Source organism: Mytilus californianus, unplaced genomic scaffold (genome assembly GCF_021869535.1).
Source record: "Mytilus californianus isolate M0D057914Y unplaced genomic scaffold, xbMytCali1.0.p SCAF_8, whole genome shotgun sequence".
Classification (NCBI taxonomy): Eukaryota; Metazoa; Mollusca; class Bivalvia; order Mytilida; family Mytilidae; genus Mytilus; species Mytilus californianus.
The window spans coordinates 29389658-29414301 of record NW_026262734.1 but is presented as its reverse complement, the minus strand read 5'-3'; the positions used below and the strand labels follow the sequence as shown (position 1 = coordinate 29414301).

At 32.6% G+C, this 24644-nt stretch overlaps 1 protein-coding gene across 2 annotated transcripts; it reads left to right on the top strand.

Annotated features, from left to right (window-relative positions):
- The first annotated feature begins 1915 nt into the window (after positions 1-1915).
- Positions 1916-24248, top strand: LOC127710530 (putative amine oxidase [copper-containing]). Of its 2 annotated transcripts, none has more exons than XM_052216460.1 (5): positions 1916-1944; positions 5962-6076; positions 7556-7616; positions 21719-23661; positions 23909-24248. In XM_052216460.1, exons 1-5 carry the CDS (start codon positions 1940-1942, stop codon positions 24209-24211), a joined length of 2427 nt encoding a protein of 808 aa, XP_052072420.1. In that variant the 5' UTR covers positions 1916-1939; the 3' UTR covers positions 24212-24248. The 2 variants fall into 2 exon arrangements, with proteins under 2 accessions (XP_052072420.1, XP_052072422.1); XM_052216462.1 differs by lacking the exon at positions 1916-1944 and adding an exon at positions 3874-3893.
- The last annotated feature ends 396 nt before the right edge of the window (positions 24249-24644 follow it).

Sequence of the window (24644 nt, the reverse complement as noted above, 5' to 3'; positions counted from 1 at the left end):
TTTAATATTATATCGTCCTGTTAGACATCTTTAAATACAGTGCGCCATTCCTTATATCTAATCGTCCCGAACGCGGGAGGTCGTCCCGATAAGAATGTGCCATTATAGAGTAAGAACAAAGACTGATCGGCTGTGAGTCAGAATAATGTGTCCTGGTATGGTGACATAATGACTGTTTCCCTGTGAACTAGCACGTTAAAAATCCGGCTCAGCGTTTCGGTCTAGTACAAATCAGGGTTTATATTCACATCGCATTGACATGTTTTTGTCCTGTATATGCATTTTATGACTTGACGCGTAACTGTCATACATCATCACCATACTTATATCTAGTTAATATGAATGATCCCGAATTGTATCTTCGTTGTATAAAGGGAAAACATTTGTCATCATTTGGTGTCTCCCCCAACAACAATTAACAATTTAATTTAGTTAAAGTAAAATTGCATTTTTCTTTTTGTAGGACTCGAATTATTTACATCCCATAATTTGTTCTTTTGTTATACTTATAGAATTATCTTAGCTGATATAAATAAATTTATATTGGAAAAACGAACCTATTTTGTATATTAGATAAGAAGACAAAAGAGATATAAAAAAAATAATATACAGATTCGGGGTTCAGTTTAACTTTCTTTCTTATGCACTGTAACCAAATGATTTGCACTTTATACAGAAGCTTCATAACATGAACAAAACGAAGGAGATGTCGTTTGTATAAACGCTTGAAAATTCCCTTAAACAGGATATTGTCTCTCTACTTAAAGCAAAAATATACTGAATATTGTTTTTAGCCATCCCCTATAAAATTAAAGATAGTTAAAACGCCTTTTTGCAGTAAATCTTATCAGATGATAATATTCGCTAGTGTACATCTTCAAATTAGATATTTTACTAAAATCCATCAAATCATCTATTTTTTATTTGCTGCTTTGCCGCCTTAAACATGTTGGATGTTATAGGGACACATGTACCTTTAATTGCGGTTATGTCAGTTAACTTCAATGTAGTGATACGATTTTTAAGAGAAAGTAAAGTATGTATGTGAGTATTTATGAAGTCAATCCATCTTAATTGCACACCTCTATGGCAAGCGGTTTTACTATTTATTCTAATTTCAAGATATCTAATAAACTTTATAAGATATCTCATATAGGTTATAAGATATTTTGTATAGTTTATAAGATATCTCATATATTTTTCTTTATAAGATATCTTATACATTATATCAGATATCTTATAAAGTATATAAGATATCTTATATAAAAATATTCATAAGATATCTCATATACTTTATAAGATATCTTATAAACTTTAGAAGATATCTTATAAACTTTAGAAGATATCTTATAAAGTATATGAGATATCTTATAAAGTTTATAAGATATTTTATAAAACTAGACTATATAAGATTATATAAGATATCTTATGTATTATATGAGATATCTTGAAGTTCGAATAAATAGTAAAACGGCTTGCCATACATACACCTCCTTTATTATTTTACCGCCTCGTTGGTCTCGTGGTAGCGTGTTGTCATCGAGTGTAGGAAGTCGTGGGTTCGAACCCCGACCAACCAAAGATTTAAATCTGGTATTTGCTGCTTCTTCGCTACGCACGCGACATTAAGGAGTAAAAGCAAAGACTGGTTTGCTCAGATTCAGAATAAAGTGTCCGCGTAGGGTGACATGTCTTCCTGTGGACTGTTTTTCTTGTGAACAAGCACGTTTAAAAATTAGGCTCAGCGTATCAGTGCAGTACGAGCAAAGTTAGTATTCATAGTACATTAACATGTTCTCGTCCTGAATATGTATTTAATTCACAGATGGACGTTAAACAGCCATCCATCTTCATCATAATCATTTATCATTTTGTTTCTATCAAATTAAACAACGATATATATTCATAAGATTGTTTACAACTTGAGTTTTATTACATTATGAGGTAAGATTTATATCAAAACGTTTTTAAATTATTTTAAACTAGAAAAACAAAATAAATGGCCGAATTTATGTGAGCGAACCTTACTTTTAAGGAATAATTTAAAGTTAATGTTGATCGCGGCCTAATATGGATTATGATTCATTGAATTTTTAAAAATGACAAAATCAACGAGTTAAGTTATTTCATGTACATGTTGTCATTTTTTTGCTCGAGATTAAACAGGAAATGGTTGTGTCAAAAACAATTTCCTGTTAACAGCATGTTTTTTTATATTTTCTGCTTAATTTTGTCATTACTGGTTTGATGAAGGGAATTAGAGAGTTTCAGATATTCTGTATAAAATTACAAAGATGTGGCATGATTGTCAATGAAACAGCTTTCCACCTGAGACCAAATGTCGTAGACGTATAAAAGCAACACAACGACATCCACTGAATTACAGGCACCTGAATTGGGACTGGCACATACTAAATGTGGCAGGGTTAAACATAACTAGGTTCAACCCACCATTTCTTCTTAAAATGTCCTGTACCAAGTCAGGAAAATGGCTATTGTTATCTTATAGTTCGTTTCTGTGTGTGTTGCATTTTAGTGTTTCTGTTGTGTCTTTGTTTTCCTCTTATATTTGATGTGTTTCCCTCAGTTTTAGTTTGTAATCCGGATATGTTTTTTCTCAATCGATTTATGAATTTCGAACAGCAGTATACTACTGTTGCCTTTATTTAGGGGAAGCCCAACCCTCCCCTTGGACAGTGGGGAAACAACCCAACACAGAACAAACTATACAAAATAATTAAAAATAAAAGAACACAATAAGCAGCAACAACAACTCAGTTACAAGCTCCTGTTCATGACTGGGGACAGTCTTATATAGAATGTGGCGGGAATAAACATGTTTGCCTGCGCCCAACCTTACACATAACCTGGGACAGTGGTGTAACAACACAACATAAAACAACTATACACATTAGTTGAATAGGGCAATGTTTCCATCATATCAACATGATCAAGCGAAAGAGTAACTTCGACTTTAGAGAAACATAATATTTTATCATCTGCTACTTGGTTAATTTTGAGATTATTATAGAAAAGAAATAATATGAGGTATCTATTCAAGACACAAAATCATTACATGTACACCGATAAACATACAAGGCAAAGGAACAGCGCTTGTGTTGCTCAAAGTCACAACGAAGCCTTCAACACGGAGCAAAGATTCTCAACTCACTACAAGTTTAAGACGGCCCCTAGCACCGGTTTGATCAGAATTCTTTGCAAACTGCCGATTACGTCACACAGGTGTGTGAAATGAAGAACAAAGCCATGGAGTAATATCAATAAAATAAATATGGCAAAGAAACCATTTACTGTCATAATTTAAATATTTGTTGTTTTTGTTTATTTAATTCTAACTTCTTTGATATTATTCTCTTTCTTTATTCTACCTGCTAAAACTACAACAACTACTACATGTACGAACAATATGGAACTTAACGGAAATTCTCATGGAATTCCTTGAAAAAATATTTAGCGGGCAAGAAGTTCACACATTATTTCTTACACTAGCTTAATATCTAATCTATTTTAGCATAAACAGTTTTTATACATAAATGTGTGAAGGGATTCACATATTAAGTCCAATTCAATAGAAGCAAATGCTTTTAAGAATTCTACAATTATAATATGACACTATCAAAATTTAAAATTTCTGCGTGATAAATTATATCCTGTCTTTGTGGTATGTTAAAACATTGTAGCTATTCATTATTAAATCGTTCTGGTCGTTTTGTTAAAAAAATCCCGAAGAAAGAACTGTTGCGCAATTTTCCTGGAAACTGTGAGTCATCATATCTTAATTTTTATCATGTTTTGTTACTATAAATAAAAACAACGATATATATATATAGGATTGCATACAACAGATTGGGTTTTTGGAATTACATAATGAGGTAAGATTTATCCTAGAAAGGTCGTAAATTATTTCAAACTAGAAAACTAGATAAAATTTCTATGTGTGTCCGTCCTTTTTTAAGATTTTTTTTCAACGTCAAGAAGTGTTTTTTTGGTTTTTTTTTTGCTGATTTTGCGGGTTATGAATAGGTGAAAAGTCTAACACTGTGATTCACAATACAGGAACAAGTCTGCAATAAAGGGGTTTTTTTTGGCATTATTTCACGATAAGTGCAGATTTCTCGGTGTTGCATGAGCATTTAGTTGCACAAATTATTTAACATTTTAACAGTTTTATTTTTACTGATCAAAGTTTGACCATATTTCGAAATGGAAAGGTGGATGTCACGTGACAGCCATCTATACCTAAATTGTTCATTATTGGACACCCGCTTTGTCGGTTTCTTTAAAGTCTTATCAAATCTATTCCCAGCATGCTGTACGTTGTACATGACGTTTGCGCATATACTTTAGAAGCATTCACGTAAAATATGTTGTGATTTAACATACCGATAAATACAATCACTAGTATTAAACTGATGACGGTAACGTGCGTAACAATTATCAAAATATGACGGATACCGAAAACGGGAAAGCATTGCTTTTCGTAATTCTCATTTTTGATTTATGTTCTATCATGCCCGTGATAAAGTAGGCAGGCATGTTTTCTGATTCGATATTTATCCATTTGTTATAGATTTGATGAAAAGCATTACTTAAGAAAGTCGAAAATGACGACAATGGAAAAACCCATATATGATAATAATAACTGCAGTCGGACAACGGAAATCATGGATGTTATTAACTCATCGAAAATGAGGTTTGAAACCCGTTATTTCATGATTTCGTAGGTATGCTTCGCGGTCAAGTGCACTTTGAAAGCCATACATAGTTTTTTAATGTTTATGCTTCTAATTGTATAATTCTACTCTTATTTGGTATATTTGTTAAATGTATACTGCGATCCCTTTGTCCTAACAACAAATGCTAACTTCGAGTTCCCTGAGCAAGTAGGCTCAATTCTTGCTTTAATCGGATTTATCGATATCCAATTTGTATAATGTTGTGTTTTTTGTTTGTCTGTATTTTCATTATCCATCGCGCTAATAACGTATAATCCTTTGTAAAAATCTTTAGTTGCCGAAATTACAATCTCTTGATCATTGATTGTCGTGTTCGTTTTTAGGTATTGACAAGTGAATGGTTTATATTCCTGAATATGTAATTCTATATCCTAATGTAATGTTAATTGAATACGTTTACCCGTACATTATGTCACTATCAATACTAAATGTGGTGACCCATTGTTCTCTTTAGAAGGTAGCAAGTACGGTCAATTCTAGGGGTTTGTTTCCAACTAGAGTTTTAGACGCAGATATATTATTTAATCGCATAAGATAGGAAACGTATATAGAGTTTTTAGGTTGCAGATTAACATAAACGAAGAGTAAAAACACAACGAAGTGTCCATCTTCGTTGTTTTCCGATACGAGTAATTTTATTTTTTTTAGTAAAACCTTTACCTTAAAATTTAACTTATTTCTTTTTTTATTCATTTTATGATTGTCGTCATACTTATACGGATTTGTACAACTTATAGTTGATTATTTCTGTGTCATTTGGTCTCTTGTGGAGAGTTGTATCATTGGCAATCATACCACATCTTATTTTTTATTTTTACGGATTTGACCTTTTTCAAAGGTATCTCCTACCTCAATTTGAGAACTAACGTCTTTATTCTGATTGGCAAATTTATATTTTGAAATTCATATCTATGGAATTTTCCTTTTTTAATCTTAAAATTCGAACTTCAGTTATGAATCTCGCATCTTGCCTTACAGATCTGCATTCAATCGTTTTGTCCGGTTTTAGGTCCATATGACCTTGATTAATAACAATAATCATTATTGGACATCCGCTTTGTTGCTTTTTATCTTACTTATTGCTACTTTTGTGAATACTCGTAATGAATTCAGAGAGTAGCCAGTAACACTGACATAGTAATATAAATTACAACAGTCATACACTACATGTAACTATTAAGGTCAATGTTACTGTTTATTGCAGGCCAATTAATGGTTTTGGTGTTTGGTCAACTATAATATTGTTTTGCTTCCTGAGTGAGAATTCTGAGGCTAAACAAAGAAGAAAAAATGTGTACGGTCGTACATTGGAACGCAACGTAAGTATTTTCAATTAAAATTAAAAGGAGTAAACAGAAACAAACTCTTCAAACATGATGATTAAGACTAGTTGATCAACCCTGAACTTATTCTGATTTCTTATTAGATTATTAGATATGATAATAACTTGACAATTAAAGAAACAACAGACACGGCTTCCTCCGCCTCATTTTTTCGGTAATCTCAATACCAGAATCTATGACAAACGAGACGATTTTAATTTTGAAATCATCAATTCCCCCCGCCTTAGTGGCAATATACCAACTTTACCTGCATATGGGATATACATTTTCTAACTCATTCGGTATAGAAGAGCTTGCAGCTGCTACTCGGACTTTATAAAACGTCACCAGTGTCTTAGCAGAAAGTTGATGAACCAGGGTTATGTCAAAGAACGTGTCGTCCTTTTTCAAAAAATGTTCATCGGAAGATACCAAGACCTTGTTGGTAAATATTCCGTACCAACTTCACAAATAACACATGATGGTCTTGAAGTATAGATTCTAGGTACTGACATTGTTTATCATCTTAATTACGTGTTATAGTGTTCTTTTTATTTATTTGTCTTTGTATATTTTGAACCTTTACTGTTTATTCCATTTTTGGTAATATCCTTTTGGCGTGGCTCGGTATTTATACATCCCGCGATTGTGTTATTGTGCTATGGTCATTTTTGTATTCTTTTCTTTTTTTTTTGCTTATGTGCTTTGTCTAGAGTGTCTACATGCCATTTGTTTCTATGTTGTTGACAAAGTTGTTTTATTGTGATTAAAATTATAACACAATGTTGACTGATGTACCTCAATTTTTGACATTTTTACCTATTATGTCTGTTTGTTTTGCTCATACATTGTTGTCAATATAATGGAATTCTATGCGACTGTAACACAAGTGAGAGGTTGGCTAGCTATAAAACAAGGTTAAATCCACCATTTTCTACATAAGGAAATGCCTGTACCAAGTCAGATGTGTTTGAGCTTTTGATTTTGTCATTTGTTAAGGGACTTTCCGTTTTGAATTTTCCTTGGAGTTCGGTATTTTTGTTATTTTACTTTTTGTGAAATATAGCGAAGGTTGTTTTCATATGAATAAAAATGAAATTAACGAGACACTCATCTAACGAAAACACATAAATAACACAACATATCTAGAAGTCACCATATAAATTTGTGTCAGATCCTTGATAGTTTTGGTTCAATTGTCTCAGTCTGGACATTTTAATATTATTCAATGGAACTGACACTTGTCTGTTGCTCAATATCAAATGTTAATCTCAGAATGTCTTTTTTGGGTTGCTGGAGTGCTGTCGCATTGACGTTTAATCCAAATCTCTGTTTATCCATATCATATTATAAACAATCAATTTTGAACGTTTTGAGAAAATTCTTGTATTGTGTTTTTTTTTTCCTGTATAATATACCATTGATTGATTATACATCAACCATCAATGAATAATATTGCATATATGTATCTTCTAGGCTGAGAAGAATCATGGAGGCAATTGTATAAACAAAGTAGCTATATCTATGTTTTCAAAAAGTGAGTATAGCCGATCTTACATCATCATACATATGTATTATGCAAATACAGTGTAATTACGAGCAATATCATCAGGATTTCATTTAGAGATACTATTTACCCCTTTTCTTTTTTATATATGAGATGGCATGTAGGCTTCATATGAGCTATCGCCAAGCCTTCAGTTTGGAAGTGATTACATGCATAGGTCTAAAGATCATCGTAATAAGTTAAGTGTGCAACAAAATCACAGATTCTCGTGGTCTTTCTGGTATATGACCTCCCAGTTTAGAGATATCAAATTCATTGTTCGTGAATCTTAAGCTATATTAGAAATATGTTCACAATCGTACACAAAAACTAAGTGATAATTTCAAAAACAAAGTAAGTTCAGCTTACTGACAATGCAATTTACCTTAGCTTTTTTTGATTCTGCATAGTCTAAGGAATCTCGATTTTGAATCACTGTCGTTTTTATATGTTCTGCTGTATATTGCTGACTTGACGAACATTTCTTAGTTAGACTTTATGAACACTTCTGAAGTCAAACTTGAGACTAGTCTTAGCCAGTCATCTACTTGTGTACATGAGGTTTTTTTTCAACCAACTATGACAAACAAGTTTATGGTCGGGCGTTGTTTTTTATATTTTGGAGTTTATAAATGTGGTGTTTATACAATAGTATGTTATCAAACTTACTAAAACAACCCCGTCTTTGTACTTAAGTATTCAACCTCTCAAAGGTGTTTGTGGAAAATTTTATATAATCACGTGTGTTCCCCTATGAATAACGTACATTTTTTCATAGATATAAGAAGATGTTGTATGATTGCCATTGAAACAACTATACGACAAAGCCAAAATGACGTGGATGTTAGCAACTATAGATCACCGTACATGTACGGTCGTCAACAATGAGCAAAACCAATTCCGCATAGTCAGCAATAAAAAAGAGGCGGAATACGTCACAGGGAGAATCGAGACTCCTAAGTCGAACAGACCGATAAAATTATGAAAAAAAACAACTAAAAACTAAAAACTAAAAACGACGAAAAATATAAAGGCCCTGACATGACAAGTTATGAAAAAATTCAAACGAGAAGAACAATTGAGTGATTTATGTTAATACCATAAACGAATACTAATCTGACATGTTTGTGAGCGCTCAACATCCCTTGTACATTGGACTGTCGTGTAACAGCACAACATAAGAAAAAACTGTGAAAATCATTTGGAAATAGTTTGAAAAAGGGTAATTTATAATAAGGAACAAACATAGTGTCTTTTATAGTACATTTTTGTATAAAGTTTTCTGTGTAAAACTGAAATATCCCTTCTTGAAAAGGATAGTTATGGATGTTTTTGTTCCTTTTCATATATTGTGCAGTATCATAAGAGAATTTTTGATTATTTAAAGCGTTACATATAGTACTTTAATCAATTAGATGGAACTAAGACGGATCATTTTTACCGAGTTTGGCTATAAAATGTTATTCATAAGGTTATAAGGTCGATGCTTTACACATGGGAAACATGCGCAACACTTGAATATATCTTACGTATTATAGAATAGACAATTGATTTGATCAGCAATCAAAGCCGGGCTTCAAAGTTATTGTGAAACCACCTGATCTAGGGGTGGCGTGACCAAGATGTGGATGTTAACAAAATCCAAAGATCTGTTAGAGTACATACAATCAAAGTCTCTTTCTTCTTGCAATAGTATTAAATCATTTGACTTCTCTATCCCTTACACAAGTGTTCCCCCATTCAAAACTAAAAGACAAATTGAAAGATAAAGCACTGTTTTGTTTCATAAAAAAGAATAGCCAACGTAGATACAATGATAATGTCTTAGGGAGGGATAAATCGTACTAAGTATAAAATCACTCTTATTTAAACGAAACATTCTCTGAAACTGACATTATTAATATCGGAATTGACTTTCTGTGTAATTGTGGTTATAGCTTTACTGCTATGCTAGGACTTAACCTACATCACTCCTTGCGGTCAAAAGGGGGATGAACAAGGGCCTGAAAACAGATTGAAGTTGTTTTAATGTCTTCTTTCTTTAAAAGCGCATATGAAAGTCATATCAATAATATTATAATCAAATACAATAATATAGTAAACAATGCAAATAATAGAAATATGTTGTTAATATAATTTCACAACTTAATTGAGCATTAAACAAACTTTACTTTATTGCATGAGCATATGCATATTACAAATGAACATATATGCTTATCATAAATCATATAAAAAATAGAATTCAAATATATTAGCAAGATGCGAACAAAATCTTTAGCGTATGAGCATAATGCAATATCTAATATTTGATCATACTTGAGCATAAAGCGTGTGCTAAACAGCATACTGAATCATTGAATACTTTAATCTTTTTTTCTAATAAATATGGTAGAGCTAATTTAAAATGGTAAGCAAATCTTGAAAACTTAATTTAAACTTTTTTACCCAAAATAATCAATTCAGAAAATAAGTATTGGTTGACAAAAATAGTTTCTATAACAATATCGAAAAGGGGAATTTACTCTGTATATTAAAAATATGAATGATTGCGATTGGAACATACCTAGATTTACGAAAACTAAAGGCAATTGACAAATAAAGGTATAAATAAAACTTTATCATATAATATAGGGAAACTAGATTAAAACATAAATGCTTGCTTTTAACCAAAAAGTTAATGTTTAGAAATTCAAATGTGACGTCACTTTGTGCGTTGATCTCTTTGGCTAACTCGGCTGTGAATTTCTATGTGCTGGTTTATGTTGTTTTATGTATCCGTTTTTATTCTGTAGTTAGTCACCACTTCGATGTTATCATGTATATCTATTATATAGTCATTTTTATAAATTTACTGTTTGCAAAAGTATGAACTATTCTAAATAATAAGGATGTTCTTATCCCAAACAGAAAACCTTAGCCGTATTAGGCACAACTTTTTGGATCTTTTGGTCCTCAATGCTCTTCAACTTTGTACTTGTTTTGGCTTTCGAACTTTTTTGATCTGAGCGTCACTGGTTAGTCTTGTGTGGACGAAACGCGCGTCTTGCGTATTAAATTTTAAACCTCGTACCTTTTGTTAGCTATTATTCGTATGTTTCTCTGTCCTATATGTTCTCCCATTTATTTGTATGGTAGTCCTGTCATGTAATGTTTTCATTTTAATGTTATATTTAACATTGCCATAAAAGCGGGAGGTTTGGCTAGCCACAAAACCAGGTTCAACTTTACATTTTTTTCCTGTACCAAGTCAGGAAAATGGCAATTGTTATCGTATAGTTTGTTTCTGTGTGTGTTGCATTGTCGTTTGTTGTTTGTTCACTTCAGTGTTTCTGTTGTTTCGTTGTCCAAATGTACTATATTGTATTGATTATTTGCGTAATTCTTTGTCCGTAATGTTGTACTGTATTCATGTCATGTAATAGTGTCATTTTAGTGTTATATTTAACATTGCCATAAAAGTGCGAGGTTTGGCTAGCCATAAAACCAGGTTCAACCCACCATTTTTTTCTTAAAATGTCCTGTACCAAGTCAGGAAAATGGCCATTGTTATATTATAGTTCCATTCTGTGTGTCTTACATTTTAATGTTGTGTTTCTGTTGTGTCGTAGTTCTCCTTTTATATTTAATGTGTTTCCCTCTGTTTTAGTTTGTTACCCGGATTTGTTTTTTTCTCAATCGATTTATGAATTTCGAACAGCGGTATAATACTGTTGCCTTTATTTAACCAAAATTCATGACTCGTTATAGTGACATATTCCTACACGACAAAACTTGTTTACAATAAACAATTACGTATTATTAAAACCTACACATGTAGAAATTATGCATGAAAAACTTTTTAAATATTAAAATCTTACCCTTGCGAGCATGATCTTAAATCTTATAAAGTATGAACAAGCGATAAGTAAAATTTCCGTTTCCAACATATGAGCGTAAAACAAAATTCTATTACGCGTTTGATAATATAATTGAGTACAGAAACTTTGGGAAGAATAAATGAACCTTTCTTTTCTAAAACATATTTACATTTATTTACACTTATAGATAGAAAAAAACAACAATTTGATCTGAAATTGTTAACTTGCAAAAATCCTATAAGTAATATAGCTTCAAGTTTTCAAATAAAAGTAAAGTAGATACCCTGATATTTTGGGTAAAAAGGGATGTGGCATAGAACTTATAAAACTTTAACTACACAACAACTTGCTATTTCTGAACAGTACAATAGACTTTATTATAATTACATGTACTATCGTGTCAATTTGGCTTGGGGTTAAAATCAGTCAACACTTAGTATATAAAATATAATTTAATTATGTAATATTTTGATAAAAAATATCATTTACAAAGAGAAATATGAAGTGACAAATTCCAGAATAAACAACTGCTAAAATCTTTTTTCTCAAGTAGATTATAAGAGAACATTTTGTAATTAACTTTAAGAATTTTAACTAAATGAAAATAACAAAATAACTTAGAAAGCACTATGTAAGTATAAAAACAGACTTGTTGAGTTATGTCCCCCTGGACTGTATGGACATGTATGTTTGGCATCTCTAAAAATGTTATTTAAGATGTTTCCAGTGTTAGTTGGTTGGTCTATTATGGTCAGTGTATGGTAAACTTATTTAACAGACCTAATGGAACATAAAAGAATGATAACAAAGCCGCAACCAAAATGAATGACCGGAATGACTTTGTACCCTCCTCCTCCTACAGCGCTCAGCAGTCCACCCCCATGGATGTCCGACCTGATAAATAAAATTGATAATCTTACATTGAGAATGAATTCGGTTGATGAAATAAAGTCATCAGTTATAAGCATTGACTCTAAGTTGACAAAAATGGGATCAATTGTTGATGGTCTTGTGAAACGAGTTGAGGTCGTTGAAAATAGTCAGCAGTTTATATCTGCAGGGTTCGAACAAAATAAATCTGACATGGCTGTCATTGCCGATGATATAACTTCATTGCGTGTTATTAACAGGAGTATGGCTGATCAGCTTGAACAACTACAATGTAAAAACTTGGGGGACAATTGGATGTTTTTTTGGTATCGAGGAGGAGGAGGGCGAAGACTGTATTGATAGCATTAGAAACATATGTGCTTCATCTCTGGAAATTCGATTGAAATAGCATCTGCCTTTAAGATGGGAAAGAAATCCGTCAACAAGTTGAGTCGGAATATGCGTAAGTCGCGCCCCATAATTGTAAAATTTATAAAACGTCAACAAAGGGACACTGTACGTCAAAACTCTCGAAAATTAAAAGAGTCAACCATTTCAATTTCTGAACACTTTCCGAAAGCTATACATGAAAAACGTAAACTATTATTTCCTGTGTATAAAAAAGCAAAAGAGGCAGGTAAAAGAGTTTCATTTAATAAAGATAAACTTTTTATTGATGGTAAGCAGTCTGTGGTTAAATCAAACGAACTAGTCAAAATTACACGTCGTGATCAGTCAGGTGATAGAATGTCGGACGCATCGTCGGGTCCAGGGTTTTCAGTGGCCGAAAAACACCGAGCATTTCAAGTATAAAACCTAGCAAATCTTCAGTGAGTGATGGCTCGTCTAGTGGATCCCGCTTTGAAGTGTTAGCAGATATGCACACATGTCCAGGTTAGGACACATCGAGAAGCATCTCCTTTATTAACTTTTTGTATTGTAACATTAATGGTGGTTTACATGATAAACTTAATGAGCCAAATTTTTTATCTTACATTAAAACATATGATATTGTTTTTTTGTCTGAGTGTTGGATTGATAAGTCATTTGATGATATTGTAGATGGTTATATTTGTAAGCCAGTCCCATTACTAAAAAGTAAATATAAACAAGGCGGTGGACTATATTTGTTAATAAAAAACTGTTTTGCAAAGTATGTTAAAGTAGTTGATATTCAGAACGATACAATGACACTGTATCTAAACTACCCCGGCGAAAAATGTTTGGACTCAATAGTATCTAATGTCCGGTACGGTGACGGACAATCAACAGACAGAGAAATGTAGAACTTCTGTTTATTTATTTGTTGTTTTAATGATATTGAAGAATATACATACACATATAACTATTTTCGATAGTGTGATGTAATATTTTCTACAACCGTTCTAGATTTATGGAGAAATAAGTAAAAAGGCACATCAAAATGGTGAATTGAGTGAACCCTGCCTCGAATTTGTTTAATTTCTCTTTAAATTGAGCACATTGTATGGAAAGAAAGGTACGGAAAGAAAGATATTAACACGGAGATGTCAAGAGTTTTCACTATGATCGCCTCAATTTTTGCATGTCTGTGCATAGAATGAAAGAAGTGGGTCATGTCAAAATTGAAGCACCCGGTTTTTTCAATGTGTACGACCCGGTTTTGTCCTTAAATTTCACAAAGCAGACCCGGTTTTGTCATAGAAAATAATGCATAATCGCATGACGAAAATTAAAATATGGCGTTCAACAGCAGTTTGAGGGATCGTTGAAAAACATTTTCTTTCAGAGGATAACTTATAACCTTTTTGAATCCGTAAACACTTGAATTCCTGCTATATTAGAACAAAGCAAATTTCAATTTTGTTTTGTATAAAAGAAAAAGGAAAAATTAAAAAGAAATGAAGGTTTTGAAACGGAATTAGATTTTTTTTATATCATCTATACAAATTTAAGTGTTCAAACTTAATTAGTGTACGGCTTTGAAAATTTAAGGACGCACATTTGATATGGGATTTTCTGGGATAACAAGATGGTTATCTTAGTGTCCGCTCTACTTAAAGGGAAGACAGTATAATCGTTTGAAAATAAATATTCTGAAACTAAACGTTCATTATAAAGCAAGAGAATAAGACAAATGTATGTGCATGCAGAATCGCCCAAGAAAAGGAATTTCCATGCGGCGCAAAGGATCACAATAATAGTGCGTTAAAAATCTGTTTACCGTCCTTGTTACAATAATACTAAGTATAAATTAGTATAAAAGTCTTAGGCCATCCGGAAATTGCAATAATGATTATTTGATTAGTAATTTTTATAAATAAACGATGTTTTATCTCTCTTTTTTTTTTCTTTTTTTTTTTAACATTAACAAATTCTTTAATGCACTAGTATCAAGTTGTTAACAACTGCCCTATATAGTACAACTATTATATATAGGTTTATCTCTTCATTGTATAATGATCATCGTACATTGACAAATGTTCTACAATTTAACCAATTTGGTCAAGTTTAAAATTGTCAATATGCAAGGGCGGACCGAGGCCATGACTTTTTTTAAAGGGGCGTATTCATAAACGGATTTTATACCGCCGAGCGTTGCAAGGGGAACTTTTTTTTAACGATTTTATGCTAAATAAAAAATCATATATAAATCGTAAAAAAACATGATAAAATAATTATTTCTAGCCACCAAAAGGGGGGAGGGGTCGGCGTTCTCCCTCTACTCTCCTGGATCCGCCACTGATATAATGTAACTATATCGTATACCATCATAGAATTTAATAAAAGACGAAAAAACAGAGACAGCCGCCAATCGCATATTTACTATAGGGGCTCTGTAATCAAATGAGTTAAGCCTTTTTCAACTCACTGAATTTTATAGTTTGTTCATATGTTGTGCTGTTATACCAGTTTTTTTCTTGTTTTTTTTTTTTGGAGGGGAGCGTGGGGGGGGGGGGGGCTTACAGTTCAACCCCGTCATTCTGTATGTGCCAGTACCGAATCTAGGAGCCTGAAAATCGGTTGTTGTCTTTTGTTGCTGTATATCATACAAGTATTTGTTATTCGTTTTTTATTTTGTACATAAATCTAGGTCGTTAGTTTTCACATTAGTTTTTTTTACAGTTTTCATTTCGGGGCCTTTTTTAGCTTTTTATGCCGTATGGGCGTTTCTCATTGTTGGATGCCATACGGTCTTCTATATTTGTTAACTTTTACGTCATTTGGTCTCTGATGGAAAGCTGTCTCATCGTCATTTTTCACGGGCTAAATTGCCAATTAGGTTGTTCTACGAAGACGAAGACGAAGATATTGGACGTTATAATGTTGCAAACAAACTTTTATTTATAAAAAGAAATAATTCTTTCATGCCATGCTCAATGCTCATTTTAACATAGGAAGGCATTATATTTGTTAAAATTTTTAAACCAAGCGTTAGCCAGGTATAAAATATTGACAAATATAATGCCTACCTATGTTAAAATGAGCGTAGAGCATGGCATGATAGAATTATTTTGTTTCTAATGGGGAAGTTTAGAACTTGTGTATTTCGAAGCGGACATAAAATACACGTTCGAAAGGCAACCATTTTGATTTGAGATATCCAAAACGTTCTAATAGATGTGGTATGAATGCCAATGAGACAACTCTCCATCCAAGTCACAATTTGTAAAAGTAAACATTATAGGTCAAAGTACGGCCTTCAAAACGGAGCTTTTTCTCTCACTGTCCGTCAATGGTTGAATGAATGAGTAAATATATTGTAAACATAGCGTATAGTGTAGTAAAGCATACTATCCTTACTCTTTTGATAAATTGATATGGTAACACAATCATTCCACATCTTCTTATTTTTACATCATTACAGTAGTATAGAAAACAAACAAACATTTTTGAGATGTAATTCTATTTGTATCCATCTGATGACTTAAGCCTTTTTCAACTGATTTTCATAGTTCGTTCTTATGTTGTACTGTTACACTAATTTCCCAGGTTAGGGGGAGGGTTGGGATCCCGCTAAGATGTTTAACCCCGTCACATTCTGTATATATTTACCTGTCCCAAGCCAGGAGCCTGTATTTCAGTGGTTGTCTTTGTTGCTGTGTTACATATTTGTTTTTCGTTCATTTTGTTTTTATACAAAAACTAGGCCGTTAGTTTCCTCGTTTGAATTGTTTACACTTGTCATTTCGGGGCCTTTTATAGTTGACTATGTTGTATGAGCTTTGTTCATTGTTGAAGGCCGTACGGCGACCTACAGTTGTTAAGTTCTGTGTCATTTGATCTTTTGTGACGAGTTGTCTCATTGGCAATCACACCACATCTTCTTTTTTCTATCATAAGGAATTAATGTAAGTACATGATATAAAGTATTTATTTCCATTTAAACTTAGTTCGAAGATAAGATCAATAAGGTATACGTATAGCATTCAAAAATGTCTACTCCCTATTTCGAAAAGTTCCCGTTTGAAATATATTTTAACACATGTTTGTATTGCAATAACATCTGTATAACATCTTTTTGACTCAAACATTTAATTTCTTCCGATGGGCAATGTCCAGATCCGTGCTGAAGTAGCTTTTCATAAATTTGTGGTTTCAAAACAAAACAAAACCGGGTCCTATACTGAGACAAAACAGGGTCCTTGTGTAATAAACAACATTGACGAAACAGGGTCCTTCCATTTTGACATGACCCATTTCTTCCGTTCCATGCACAGAAATGCAAATATTGAGGTGCTCATAGTGACTAGCCATGCAATCTCTGTGTTAATATCTTTCTTTCCGTACTTTTCTTTCCGTACAATGTGCACAATTTAAAAAGAAATTAAACAATTCGTAGCAAGGTTCACTCAATTCACCATTTTCATGTGCCTTTTTACTTATTTCTCCATTAATCTAAAACGGTTGTAGAAAATATTACATCACACAATCGAAAATAGTTATATGTGTATGTTTATTCTTCAATGTCATTAAAAAACAAATAAATAAACAGAAATTCTACCTTTTCTCTGTCTGTTGATTGTCCGTCACCGTACCGGACATTAGATACTATCGAGTCCAAACATTTTTTGCCGGTGTAGTTTAGACACAGTGAATGATATGGCTTAAGGTGTCAAAGGATATATCAACTTGTGGGTTTGATTATTTTATTGGATGTGTATATTTGCCTCCTGCTTATTCAAACTATTTCAAAATGTATAATTGTGATTTATTTTATGATTTGTTAAATTCTGTTGAAAAATATTCATCAGATACTTCAAAGGTATTTTTACTAGGTGATATGAATGCAAGAACTGCTATAGTTAATGATTTTATAATAAATGACAATGTATGTGGCCCCATTTTTAATAGTTTCAACCATATTTTTGGGTATCTAAGTGACACAAATCTACCAGTAAGAAGAAATCCAGATCAAAGTACTAGTGAGTTCGGGTTAAAACTGTTAAATCTGTGTAGAAGCACTGGTCTACGTATTTTGAACGGTCGGCATAAGGATGGCTTAGCTAATGACTACACATTTTGTGGTTCCCGGGGAATGAGTGTTGTGGACTACTTATTGGTTCCATATGACGTTTTACACATTATAGACCAGTTTATTGTTTGTAACTTCACTTCTTTTAGTGACCTAGCGCCTTTACATGTTCGCTTGCGATGCATATTGGACGATTCACAAGAGCCTGAGCGTAACAGTGGTATGTCAAACAACTCCTATAATAGTTACCGATGGAAGGAAGAGCTAAAAGATCAGTGTTATGAGTCTTTAACTGTAAACAGTGGTTCACTTAGCCAGATAGTATTTTCTGATATTGAAAAATCCCAAGATGGTATTGACAATTATGTTGAATCTTTTACTTCCAATTTGATGGACATTATTTCCCCATTCTTTTGTAACTCACATAATTCAAATAATACTTGTGATCGTACCAGTAGTAAGACGACCCGACATAAAGATGACAAACCACGGTTTAACTACGAGTGCAAGAGACTTCGATCTATCTATATAAGTTCTTTGTATACATTTAATAGAGACAAAAATGTCGAAAATAATCAAATATTAATTATGTCTAAAAGACGATACAAGCTTTTAGAAAATGAACTAAAACGAAAATATAAGCGTCAAGAGGGTGATATGATAGCTGCATTGCGTAAAAGCGACCCAAGGAAATATTATAAACTGTTTCAAAAGAAGAGAGCCAAAAACTTCTGATGTGTCACTTTCAGAATTCTTCGAGCATTTTAGAAATTTGGTCACAAATGATGGTATTAATGTGACAGTCGATACTCCAGAGACCGTTTCCGACACAACATATGATGACCTTGATCGAATTATTACACAAGATGAAATTCTGAAGTGTATTTCTAACCTTAAACGTGGTAAAAGTCATGGTACTGATGGTACATTTAACGAGTTATTCATTGAATTCAAGGATATTCTGCTACCGTTCCTAGAGGAAATATTCAATAGGATATTAGCATCAGGACATTTTCTGAAATCTTGGGCACTCGTAGTGTTAATTCCGGTTTTTAAAAAAGGCGACCCCTCCGATCCAGCGAACTATCGTGGAATCAGTTTGGTCAGTAATTTAGCTAAATTGTTTACATCTATTATAAATTCAAGACTAATAAAATGGTCCGAGAATAATGATATTATTACAGATGCGCAATTTGGATTTCGCCCTGGTAGTAGCACTGTTGATGCAATTTATTGTGTGTTGACACTCGTCCAGAAAGCACTTTTCAAGAAAAAACGTTTATATTGCTGATTCGTTGACTACAAACAGGCATTTGACTCCGTAACTAGACTTAACCTATGGTTGAAACTATCAAGAGTTGGTATAACAGGCAAATTGCTGTCTGTTTTAAAATCAATGTATTCTACAGTAAAAGTATGTGTGAAAATTGATGGTTTTTATTCTGAGCAGTTTACAAGTTCAGTTGGTCTTATGCAAGGGGAAGTTCTTTCTCCTATACTCTTTTCGTTATATGTCAATGACTTTGAAACGTAATAGTAATATACCATATGAAGTACAAGACTTATCATTATTTTTACTTATGTACGCTGATGACATGATTTTATTTTCTGATTCAGTTATTGGCTTGCAAGATATGTTAGACACATTATTATTATATACTTGTAAATGGCGTTTGACTGTAAATATTGCCAAAACAAAAATTATGGTATTTAGAAACGGAGGTTTTTTGAAAGACGAAGAAATTTTTTATTATGATGGCAATGCTATTGACATAGTGGATGAAATTTGTTACCTTGGTGTACTGTTAAATTTTAACGGTAAATTTGCTAAAGCTCAAAAACATTTAGCTGAGCAAAGTAAAAAAGCTGTATTTGGTTTAAAGTCGAAGGTTTCGTCATTGTATTTGAATGTTTTTACATATTTGAATTTCTTTGATACTTACATTATTAGTATTTTGTTATGGTTGTGAAATATTGGGCTTCCATAAAGCTCCAAATATTGAAAAAATACAACTTGATTTTTGCAAAAATATATTAGGTGTCAAACAGTGTACAACAAATGTTATGGTTTATTTTGAATTGGGTAGATATCCTTTGGTATATTTTAGAATGTACAAAATAGTGAAGTACTGGTTAAAATTATTATCAACAAGCAACTGTATTCTTAAAAACTGCTACAGGGAACAACTGTATAATTTCTGAATATTAGAAGCAGTTGGATTTATCAACTACAACAATTATTATTTAACTTAGGTTTAAATGAGATTTGGTGTAACGAAGACAATTTGATTATTGATACAAATTTATTATTATTTGTAAAAACAAGGATATATGATCAAGCAAAACAGACTTTGAATGATCAAATGAACATTTCATCTAAGTGTTATTTATATAAATATATTGTCAATAATGTATGTTTACAGAATTATCTAACCAAACATATGAATTTTAGAGTGTATTTAACTCGGCTTAGATTGTCTTCACATAATTTGTTTGTTGAAGTAGGCCGTTATCATGGAGTAAATAGGTTAGATAGAAAGTGTAGTCTTTGTACTTTGAATACCACTGAGGATGAATTCCATTTTGTGTTACAATGTAAATGCTATAGAGACTTAAGGAGACAGTTTATTAAACCTTATTATTATAGACGTCCATCAAATTAGTACAACTTCTCAGCACTGAAAATGTCAAAGATTTGCGTAATTTGTGTAAATTCTTGTTTAATGCACTTAATCATAGGACCGAACTGTTAGTTGTCAATACTTGATATTTATTTGCTTCTCTGATGTATTATGTCATGTTGTGTTATAAAAAATGCATTTGTATTTATTGCACCGATAAGCATAATGTGCTTAAAGTAATAAAGAATTGAATTGAATTGAAGTATATCTTGTTATTTTTGCTGAAATCTAAATTTTCACAAAAATATTTATTAAGGTCCAAATTGACTCTACGACATTAAGATGCTTGATTTCTTGATTGAAAACATATTTGTTACGTTTGGAAGACGTGTTTTCAACAAATAATTACCATGGGAATCAACTGTGCTCCTCTACTTTTATTCACCTGAGGCTGAATTCATGCAAGAGCTTCTAAGGAAGAATGAAAAGAATCTTATCCTTTAACTTCACGTTCCACTATATTGATGATTTTCTCTCCCTAATAATTCAAAGTTTGGTGACAATGTTTATCACACCGAATTTGAAATAAAGGATATAACAGATACAGTTGAGTCTGCCTCATATCTTGACTTACATTCAAAATTGACAATGAGGGTCGTTTGAGATCAAAACTTTATGGCAAAAGAGTTGATTTCAGCTTCCCATTTGTGAACTTTCCATTTATATGTAGCAATATTCCAGCAGTGCCTATATGTGGAGTATATATCTCCCAGTTGATATCATATTCCAGAGCTTGGATTTCCTATCATGCTTTCCGTGATAGACAGTTGCTGCTAGCTTTTAAACCAAGATTTTAAGTAGTGAAGTTGAAATTATGCCTCCGAAAATTTTACGGACGCCAACAATCGTTATCTGCCTCACACTTGATGAAGTATTAACTGAAGGTGGTCACATTTAGAAAAAGAAACACCAAAAGCAATGTTTTCACTTTCAAATTTTAAACTTGTACCAGGTTTATTTATTTTCCCTAAACATGTTTACCTCTTTTAATACAGAACAAAATCTATAACTTAAGTAAGTTGAAATCAAGAACTATGCATTTCCTATTGCAAAATGTTATTTTCACGTTTTTTAAATTATTACATTACAAATATTTTGTTTGACATTTAAATATAGTTTACATAGTTTGTTTAAATTTCATTCCTTGAAAATGCCATGAAAAAATGTTTGCAAAATACATGAAATAGTGGTGACACCAGTGAGTTTTTACTTAAATACTATTTTTTTCAGAGAATAAATCTATTGGAGTCTGTGGAAAAAATAGTGAGAACCCTTATGGTAGAATTAATACGAATGAACCAAAGTATCCATCTGTATTTACTGACCTTACAAGAAAAGAAATGAAAGGGTTACTTGACTATTTGTATTCAAGTAAAGAACTAAATCTCACCAAATTTAGAAACGCAACTTCAAAGAGTAACTATCTTTTCCTAGCAGAAATGTTTATGCCATCTAAAGCAGCAGTGTTGAACTATTTAGATAATGGTTATAGTAAACCACCACGAGAGGCGCATGTTGTCTTAATCAGAGGTGGCGACCCGACACCAAATGTTCTTGAAATAGTTGTTGGACCACTTCCATTTCCTAACGGATACCGACTGGTTCCTTATCGATCACAACCAATTCCATTCTTTCAAAGGCCTCTTACATCTATTGACAGCATTTCCCAAAGACTGAAAGAATATGTAGACAAAGAATTCGGAAGAGCGCTTTATGAATTATACGGAGGTAATCTGATCAACTGTGGGAACAAATGTTTAGATGTGGGGCTTTTCGCTGAAGTTCCGATATCAAAGAATGAAGAAAAAAGGTTTGCCTGGTACAGTTTTAATCAAAACTCTGAACACAATCTTTTGAGACCAGTAGATTTTTCAGTATATGTAGAAATCAATTTTGAAATCTTTAAAGTCTTAAAAATTTGGTTTAATGGAAGAATATTTGAAAAATGGAACCAAGTGAGAGATTTTTACATACGAAATAAACGAAGAATTAAAAAAATCCGTTTCCCCGAAGAATCTGATAATATTTCTTTAAGCATGAAAAGAAGGGGACAACCACCGTTCTCTAAACCATTACGAAACCCGTCACAGATTTCTCCAGATGGAAAACGATACAACATCAAAGGGAGACAAGTCACATACATGTTTTGGAAATTTGATATAAGTATGTCAATATTTACTGGACCACGTCTTTTTGATATAAGATTCAAAAATCAGCGTATAGCATATGAAATAAGTGTACAAGAATTAACATCGTTTTATTCTGGATATAAACCAACGGAACATTACTTCAATTTCTTTGATGTTAGATTATTGCTAGGCTTGCGATCAAAGTATTTAGAACCTGGCGTAGACTGTCCCATTGATGCAACATACGTCGGTTCATACTTTGTAGACAGAAGTTCAGACACTCCAATTCATAATGCACGTTCATTTTGTGTATTTGAACTTAACACTGAAATGCCTTTGAGACGTCACCATGGATACTCGAGGTCCTCCCACAGATTTTACGAGGGTATGGTTAGTGTCGTATTAATTGTCAGAACTATTATAACCGCTGGGAATTATGACTACATTATAGATTACATATTTTACCAAACTGGTGGAATAGAAGTGAAGGTCAGTGCTTCGGGCGTTATAATAGCAACATATCACGGACGTCAAAATCCGTACAGTTTTGAAATAAGTGAAAATTTAATGGGTCTGATTCATCAACATTTATATCACTTTAAAGTTGACATGGATATAAAAGGAAGAAACAACCGATTTGAAACTCTGGATATTGAAAATGATGTCGTTTCTAGTAACGAAAATCCAAATTCAAAAATACATCAAATAAGATTTGCCAGAAAATTGAAGGTAACTGAGAAGCAAGCAGCATATAAACACAACTTTCAGCAACCCAAACTCCTAGTGATATCAAATAATAATATAAAAGATAAATTCGGTAATACACCCGGTTATAGAATATTGAATACAGGATTGACGCATAATATTCGACCACCAGGAACGGGAAACGAACCAGGTATTAGTTGGTCACGCTATCAACTTGCTATTACCAAACGAAAAGAAAGCGAACCGGGAAGCAGTTCCATCTACCAGCACAAAAATCCAGACCAACCTATAGTAAGGTTTCAGGATTTCATAGACGACGATGACAACATTGTTGATAAGGTAAAAAACATAAAAGTAATTAAATCGTGTGTACTATTAAAAGGCACCGTTTTTTTAGTTTGTTTAATATAATGTTACTCTTTTAAATGATTGAAACAGCAAAATCGTAAAAACCACTGTAAGCACTTTTATTTTTACAACTAATTCATTAACAAATACTTGCAACATGCATACAATGATATTTGGATAGATATGAAGATTACAATAAGTTTGTGCTCTAATTATGACTATAACCTTCTTTTCACAGGACATCGTGGCATGGATTACAATGGGATTTTACCATATTCCTACAAAAGAAGACCTACCAGACACGCACACTCCTGGAACAGAACAAAGCTTTTTCTTGTTACCATTTAATTACTTTGATGAAAATCCAGCAATGTCATCTCGAAATGCAATTAGAATTGACCCTATAGATGTCAAAGGTCAGACAAAGTCGGTCAAGGTTGAACGCTACGGTGTACGAAAAGACATCGATTGTATACCTCCAAAGAATTATTATGACCAAGTGATTAAGGCAGATCCTTGTCTTGTAGTTCAATGTTTATAGCCAAAGAAAAATAAATAAAAAGGTTTTTGAAAAATCAGATGACGCGTATTGTGGTATGCGTTTAGGCGAACGTCATTACTAGAAAATAATATGCAAAATGTAAAATACGAAAGAGAAAATTAAATCTAATTTGTCGAAGAGAGTCAGATAAAATAATGGTCAATGCAAGAAAATAAAACGACGAAAAAACAACCAACAATTTACATAACAGAAAAATATATACTGATAATAAACTCATCATAGATACCAGGATTACAATTTTGTACCCCAGACGCGCGTTTCGTCTACAAAAGACGTATCAGTGACACTCGAATCGAAAAAGTTAAACAGGTCAAATAAAGTACAAATTTGAAGAGCATTGAAGACCCTTAATTCCGAAAGGTTTGACAAATACAGCTACGGTAACCTTATCCTAGGGGCAAAAAAGAACATA